An 8,595-nucleotide genomic window follows, 5' to 3' on the forward strand; every position below is an offset into this window, starting at 1 on the left:
TATTTAACTGTCATTAGCTCAATATTGGTTTGCTGAGTAACGTTTTTAAGGTTTTGAAGCGTGTTTTGATTGCGATTTTTTTCTTTCCAGCTAATGCTGAAATATAAGGACAAGAAATGGTACCAGTTCTAACCTTTTACCTTCTAAAGAAGCTGTGAGTGCTCTGAGAAACCAGTATTCAGGGAAACCAAATTGATTCCCAGCATCACGATTCAACTGCTAGAAACCAGTTTCTTCTACAAGATGTCCCATTATAGTCCATCTGAAGTTCTCGTAAAGGAGACTTCTCCAAGGCAGAAGCACTGCACAACAAAAGGCTGGACCCTGGTTAAAATCCCAAGAGAACGGCCGAACCTGTCTTTTCCCCACGAGGAATGGATATTATCATCTTGGCATGTAACTTGCTAAGAATTCATGTTTGGAAACTATGGGGAGTCCTTTTGATTTGAATTTCCTGTACAAACAAAAGCATTAATGCGCTTAATGAAAAATTCTTTGCATGATAAATTAACATCTTAAGAGGAAAAGAAACAAAAGCATGTTATAACAGAAGAAAAGGATTTATGGTAAACTACTTTCACGAATTGGGCCACACCCAACAATTTTAAAATCTGCATTAGAAGATATCAGTGCATTTCAAGTGTATTTGCCCTACCCAACCGAAAGGAATCAAAACATACCCAGAATTTTCTTCTCATCTGAAACTCTCCTTATTATACTAGAACATTACTGAATTCTTACATCAAGAATCCGATTAATGTTTCTCTCTCTCTCGTATTTCACATCACTTACAGCTCTCAGTCAGAATCAAGCATTGCCAGTCTAGTGAGTATTCCCAACACCTTCCTCTCCACCTCTGCCACCTTCAAGATGAATTCCTAGTTTAGTCAGAAACCATGCAGGGTTGATTCACCTCAAAGCATTGTTTCAGCCTGGTTCACATTCTCCAGAGGAGTTGGCAATGGGTTTGCAGAAGCCAGACTATAGGAACACTGCAGTTAGCTTTGAGAACTGATTTCACAAAGAGTGGAATTTCACACACCCCAATTTTAGTTTCCAAAGCGATATATTTTTAAAGCACCATTTGTATCCTTATCTGCCAATTACACAGTATATTACTGTTCAAACCCAATAGGGTCTACAATCCCAAGGTGCTTTTGCAGCCTGATATTCACAGACCAAACTGGTCATTCTCTTCGATATGATTCAGTAAAACCTCAGCTAATGCTTTAGGGAAGAGATTCTGACTCATCGTGCTTCTGATGCACAAGGGCTTTCATTAGTAAACGCTTTGGGGCTCAGCACTTATTACTGGAAACCCTTATACAATGTAGAGCTGTTTTAGCTGTCTTGGCCACAGTCACCATCATGGGTAACACAAATCCAGAGATAAGTTAATGACATAAAATCAATAGCTTTGTCACTAGACTGAATAATGCAAGTCAAAGGAACGTGTCAGTAAATATCAAATACCTTCTAAAGACTCTCAGGAGTTAAAGCCCAGCTCTGAGAGTGATAAAATGACCCGTCACAACCTAGCAGAGAAACACTGCAAAGAGGAGCAAAGGAAGACTCCTATCTGCTCTGTTGAACATGCTTGGAAGTCAGAGTCACAGGACTCCCCTGGAAGGATGTTGTTCCTGTTTTTAAAATCTTAAATTATGTGATAGACTCATTGGGGTTTGAGGTCCTATGGGTTTACATTTGTGTTTAAGACATCGGCATTTCCTTGAATCCAACTTAATAGACAAATTTATTCTTTTTATTGATCTTTTATTTTTTGTTTGAAGTGGTGCTTCCTTTTAATTTCAGTGATTTTGAAGAAAAAGCAGAGATGAGTAAAAGAATCAGAAAATACACACTAGCATAGCATTTATCAGAGTCCTTAAATTCTGGTTTCTTAAAACTGTCTCTCTGTAAATCCGCCTCCTATTACAGCATGAGTATTAGAGGTCTAGGCTTGGAAATACAAGCTTATTCATACTGTAAAATACTAAGGAACTGTAAAGCCAGGACCTGGAAAACAAAACAGCCAAAGGGAAGCACATAACTTACACGATCTGTTTGAAGGACCCAGGTACCCGATGGCTCCTTTATGGATACTTTAACATTTCTGGGATTGTTGGTTTGTTGTTTGGGAGGATGCTGGTTTGTTTGCTTGATTGTTTGTGTGTTGTTGAGGGTTGTTTTTGGTTTGATTTGGTTTTTGCTTTTCTGACAGGGTTTCCTTTACAGCCTGACTGTCCTGAAACTCACTTTGTAGACCAGGCTGGCCTTGAACTCACAGAGATCCACCTGCCTCTGGCTCCCAAGTACTGGGATTACAGGCATGCGCCACCACACCCAGTGGTACTTCAACATTTCTACATTTTAAAATGACCAGAAGAATAAGATATTTCTTTTATTTATAAATAGTGAATTTTAATCCAAAGTAGCACTGAATTCAATGACTATCTCTGAAACTCCCTGTAATATTTAACTTGCTTTAGAGATGTAGTGCAGGGTAGAGTGCTTGCCCACCATGTTCAAGACCCTGGGCTTCATCCTCAATACCCCAGGTGTGTGTGCATGTGAGAGCACACACACACACACACACACACACACACACACACACACACACACACACAAATTCACTTGCTCTATAGCAAGGGTTCTTGATAGTGGCACCATTAGCACAAAATTCTTTGGAATGTTAACCGTGTCCTTGGCTTCAGCCCTCTAGATGTCAGTCAGAATCTGCTAATAATGACAATTAAAAAAGAATCGACAAATTGCTTTCAGTTGAGAGCTACTATTTTACATCATTTAAAGAGACAGACTGTGAAATATATGTTTTTACAGAAAACAGCATATAATAAAAGCACATTGACTTAGCAAGAGAAGTCCTCCCCTAAATTACTTGTGTGATTCATATGCAATAGAGGTAAATTTTGAAGAATTAGTGAACTAACACTATATAGACTATTTCCAAGCACACAGAGAATATATCAAAACAAACATCCACATTTCACAATAGACATGCTTAAAATTCTGGCTGCAGCAAATACATCAAAAGTTTATAAATAGACATCACTTGGAGTAGGTGCTTCTGATATGCTTGAGAACAAGTTCTCATAAATGTTTAAAGTTTCAATGTACTTACAAAATTGTTTGCCAAATCCTTTCTTGATATAAGGGTAATGTATCCCACAAACCAATGATTAGCAGAATCCAAATTATGAGGTTTTACTGTATCAAAATTATTTTTATAATTCAAAGAGTTAGCAATAACAATAATTTAACCATGGATGTGATTTTTCTCTTTGAAATTTTCTGTTGCATTAATCATAACACACACACACACACACACACACACACAATCACCTCACCACCACCATTTTTGTCATCATTGCCACCTTAGGAAAATGAGTAATGTTTATACATATAATCTTTTGCATTTTCTCATCTCTCTTCTGTTTGGACCACAAGAAAAACCACCCCAGAAACTTTAATAGTGCTTCAGAAGATGACCCTGAGTCTTGGTTACCATCAAATTACATTATATCTACGAAGTGGTGTCTGCAGATAAGGCTTGCAAAGCACCATCAGGACAAGGTGAATTTACCCCCCTATTCCTTCCTCAACAGAGAAGCCTTTCTCGGTGTTCCCACAGAAATGAACCTTTCATTCTATTCATCAATAATAAAAGAAGTGTCTGTTTCCCTGCTTCTCACAGTAATGTAAACAATGGTGAAACCACCCATCTGTCTTGGGTTTGGGTGGAGAGCAATTGAATTGTCAGGTATTTCAATCCCCTGAAGATCTGCTTCTCTGACTTAGCTTCTACACTTCTCTGAGTCTCAGACTTAGCACTCAGGCACCACAAGGGTCATTGTGTGACATGAGCTTCAAGGGTTCAGTGACAAAACTGAGAAGTTTTTCAATAATTCTATCACAGAAACATTTCCCAAATCCTCTGGAATTGATTCTCAATAAAATCTAGGTCTCTAGCCCTCAAAAGTGTAAAGAGACTTTAAAAGGGAAAGTTTCCTTTCCTATGGCCCACCAATACCATTTTAAAGGTATTGTTTACCCATTAACTGTGCTAGACTGAGAAAATATAGAGTAAGATTAGGCCCAATATTGGCTGAAAATTCAGGTAGGTTCTTTGAGATACTAAGTTGTCATGCATTTGGACATAGTAGTAAGAAAAGCTAGCCCAGAAAAGAAAACTAATTTTTTCCTTGGTGTAGGATTAGGATCTTTTCTGTATCACAGGCTTCAAACACTGTTCCCTGACCACACTGGTCCACAGAGAGCAATGGCAGAGAAAACCAGCTTGTCAGATCAAGTCTAGCTCTCACTGTGTAGGAGAAACAACAGCTTCTCCGCTTCTTCACTTACAGTTACTCAGCCCCATCTTAGGTGGTGTCTGTGTGTCCACACAGACCAGGTGTCTGAGATGATCGTCACTGACTTAGGTTGAACATTGTCTCTCATATGCCAGGATCCAGGAAGGATATGCTAAGAAGTTTAATATTTCTACCTACCAGCCTGAATGGAAAACATCAGTAAAGTTTCATCTGGAAACAGGGGAGAGGATAGAGCATGGTGGAACCCCGTGCATGTAGGGAGGGATATGAGGGTCTGAGGGAAGTGAGGAGGTTTTGATACAAACAAAAGCGAATGCCTTTATTTATATTATTACTTTCTGGAGGAGTGATAGTCAGCCTTGGCTGTACATAACAGTCATTTGAGATTTTTAAGTTCCCGATGATTTCAAAATAGCTTAGACAGGGAACAGAACGGAGTCTGGTGTCCAGCCAACCAGTCCAGGTAACACCAGTGCTTTATGACCAACTAAGAAAGACTCTTGCCTTCCTTGGCTGATTCTTAGCCCCTTCCAAGGGACTGTGGAAGGCCAAATGTAAAAGACATGGTCTTGTCTTGATTGGCAAGTGTTCTGTGTCTCTCACAGAACAAAAGTGAGTGCACATTTCCAACCAGGAAGCTCCACGAAGTCTTTGTAACTCAGTAATATTTCTCTGTGTGACTTGATCTTTAGTTATTTAAGTCAAGGGTGTAAATTTCGACTGTCTTTTACAAAAGACACCAGAAATATCACCATAGAATCAGCAGTGAAAAAAGCTAAGTGGTAAAATTAATTCCCAATATCTGGACAATGGAAATTCTCAAAACAATCACTAAACCATCTCCAAGCTTATTATGCATCCTCCTTCAGGGGCAGACATGGTGAGAGGCTCCTGTTCTGCTGCGGGCGTCCTGCTGGACCTGACATTAGCAAACAGGGAGAACTCTTCCTTGTTTGATTGCTGCCCCTAAAGCTCCCAGGGCTGCTTGAATTTGGTCTCTTACTTATGGGGTATGAATGTGAATAGAAAATCATAGTCTGAGAACCAGTGCCCTGAAGAAGTGCTTGTACCCCACAAGAAAGAGTCCAGCCAATGGAAGGCAATACCACAGAAAGCACTCCGCATCCTCTCCCTCACTCCACTTCCCCTCGTCTTGGCCCACTCTTCTCAACCACAAAGCCAGAAGATAAACTAGGTGGTGGTTTGGGATAGTTGTACACAGGATCAAAATCTCTAGTAACCTATCATTTTTAGTACTTAATTTTGTGATGTTTTATTCTAGGAAATTACAGACAGATGACACCATTGATGTATCTTTCTTTCATCTTCAGAATTTTTGCATCTTTTCAAAAAAAATGACAAATTACTATTTTTCTGTTGCATTCAGCAATTGTGACTATACCTAAAATTCTTGTAGTCTGTAGAGATAATCAATAAAATTGTATATGTTTGTACATAGATGCTCTCTTATGTCATGATGTCACATACTGTTGATATTTGGCCAAGATTAAATATATAGAGGTCAAACACACATTTGCAAACTGTTAACTATAGTTTTACCAAGAATGGATTTTTTTAACGTAGAAGGGATGGGGGGCATACTGATTTGAGCAAAAAAAAAAAAAAAAAACAGAAAACAAAATCTAAGCACCCTAAATGTATAGATTCTGTTTGAATTCATTGATGGATTTTCTATCAAACTGGGGACATCCGTAACAGTTAGTGAACGGCTTAAAGGCAACCTGCTAGGCTATTGACTGAATGGTACCTGTGGTGGAATAAAAGTAAAAGCAAACTTGTTAATAGCGCCCACATGACACCACTGTGGCTCAAGGACTCAAGGCTCAAACACTCAGGGAGGCATTGTTGACTGCGTTCCTGTTTCGGGAGTTTATACTGCCATCTAGTGGTCGTGAGGTCGGCTGACTCGCTGCTCTCACCAGCTGGTTGATTCTCCTTGATTTTCCTACAAGGTGGCCTTAGCCAGCTAACTTTTTTGTTCTAAGTTCTAATTATCTTAGGAAAATGGTCCCTTCACCACAAGCTTTCTTCTACAGTTGGATCTATATAAAACCTAAAGAAATGACAACTAGCCTTAGGCTAAAAAATACTTTTGGGTAAAAGAAAAATATATAGGGCCTTTTAAAATATAAATGCTAATCTCTATTTCAGATTTGTCTCAGGAGAATCAGTTTATCTTTCTGTTACAACAGCTTAAGTCCACAAACCTGCATTCACCATTTTCTTCTTCTTCCTTCCCTTTCATCTCCCTTCCTTCTGTCACTCCGTCCCTTCCTCCCCTGCTTCCTCACTCCCACCCAACAGTACATTCTTCCTCAAGTCTTTCCTTCCATCTGCACTATTTAAAGGGCAAGCCGGGCACTGGGGCAGGTTGGCAGTGGCAACCTCACACACCGGTGGGCACACAGGGGTGAGGTGAGAGGTGTACCCCACAGAGCAGAGCTGGGGGAGGGGCAGATGAAACTGGTCAGTGAGCATGGAATTTGAGGTCTTCTTTGGAGCAGGGCAGAGGCAATCCCTTTGGCTCTGAAGAGTGGCCACATTCAAGGAATTGAGCATTTAAATAAATCACTGAGGACAGGGGAGCCAAGTTTCTCATAGAGACTTCGGAAGTGTATACAATTGAGAGAAAAAACTAGAATGCCTTAAATTTTGGTTCTTCAACATACAGCGGGAGTTGTAACTTTTCTGCTCAAAATGGATAAGGAAGAGGATTTTTAAGAATAACACCGCAAAGAGGAGATAGTTGAGAGGTGATTATGCTGTGTATAGAACTACAAATATTCCTTGTCAGTATAATTATTATTTCTCAATTAAAAATAATAAGACTTCTTAAAGAAGGAAAGTTAGAAAAACTCTGGTAATGTCCAGTTCAATTGGTTATCAGTGTGAACTTTGTGCATATATACATATATATGTACTATATACATTTATATAATTGTATCTATATAAATAACTATACATAGATACACATGTAAATATGCACTATATATGTGTGTGCACATGCTGAAAAGGTGTGTGGATGTTGTATATAAATATTTCCTAATGCTGACCACCAAATAGATAGAAAGATACACAGCAGTCAACACAATTAGTGCTGGATTATGATTTCCAAATTTTCTCTCTGCTCATGTGCTAGAGCATCATGAGGAGAATGACTGATTCAATTCAGTTCTGTATCAGAGAATGAGGTATACGATGAAAGATAGCTACATGTCAGAAACACTCAAAAATAGCTTGAAAGAGCTTACACAGGCCAAGTCAAGGACAGTGTAACTATAGAATATAGTAATAACTGAATAAAATAGGAACCTAGGAGTTCACACTGATGTAAGTAAATACGGAGGAGATAAAGTTACCCACACAATCCGATGCCAGCCAGTAAATATAAATGGAATTTAAAAGTCGCTGTTAGATAACCATTGTTATAATATTTGGGCAATATTTACCAGTTAGTGCTCAAACTACTGGGGTTGAAGGCGGATGTCCGTAGACAATGATTTTCATCATCTCCAAGTATCTTCAAAATTTGCTAAACATTAAAAAACATTTACACTAAGAAACGTTTATTGGGGAGCAAGTCAACATCCTGCGCTTCCTTTGAAAAGAGCAGGGCGTTCCTGCCACGGTGCAAGCTGGGGCTCACCCTGTGGCAATGTTAAATAGAACCAAACGGAGGGGTTTCTATACATGGCCTCCCCCTAGGAATTCTGTTTGTGTAATGAGAGACCAGGAAAGATGGATATTCCAGATCTGAGAAGCCAAAATCCACAACTGCATGTGATATATGACCATAGATTGAAGCATTTTGCCATAGATGTCATGACATAAGTGGAGCGATTAGCAAAACTCCAGTGTGGTTTCCACCTGATTACGATTCTTTGTACCATTCTTGAAACTTTTCTTTAGATTTGAGCTTATTTCAAAATAAAATTATAAAAATAAAAATATTCTGAATGTGGGTGTATTATTTTGCACTTCGGTAGCATTATCTCATGTCTTTCCGAGCAAATAAATAGCTGTTTGTGGCTGAAGGAGAGGGGTTTGTGGATTGTTTGGGAAACCAGTCTTTAATTAAATATTTTAAATGTTTTCTTTTGAACTTTCATTGGGTATTTTATATAGTACATAGCATATATCACATAAAAGCCTTTTCATACAGACATAAAATTCGTGTTGAACATATATCCTCTAATTCCTTTCTTCCTTTTCCCTCCTGTTA

General features: G+C 38.8%; 1 protein-coding gene across 8 annotated transcripts in view; it reads left to right on the plus strand.

Moving 5' to 3' along the window:
- Positions 1–8,321, plus strand: part of Stxbp5l (syntaxin binding protein 5L) — a 328,953-nt gene extending 320,632 nt beyond the window's left edge. For 4 of the 8 annotated variants that reach the window (XM_087575825.1, XM_087575822.1, XM_087575823.1 and 1 more), the window contains one exon: positions 91–5,810. In XM_087575825.1, the coding sequence (XP_087431951.1) occupies positions 91–132 (42 nt within the window). In that variant the 3' untranslated portion in view covers positions 133–5,810. Of the gene's footprint in view, positions 1–90 lie in introns of all 8 variants that reach the window. The other 4 variants (NM_001271250.2, NM_001429132.1, XR_015632667.1 and 1 more) reach the window with 3 other exon arrangements.
- Positions 8,322–8,595: the final 274 nt, after the last annotated feature.

Source organism: Rattus norvegicus, chromosome 11 (genome assembly GCF_021556685.1).
Source record: "Rattus norvegicus strain SHRSP/BbbUtx chromosome 11, alternate assembly SHRSP_T2T, whole genome shotgun sequence".
NCBI classification, from domain to species: domain Eukaryota; kingdom Metazoa; phylum Chordata; class Mammalia; order Rodentia; family Muridae; genus Rattus; species Rattus norvegicus.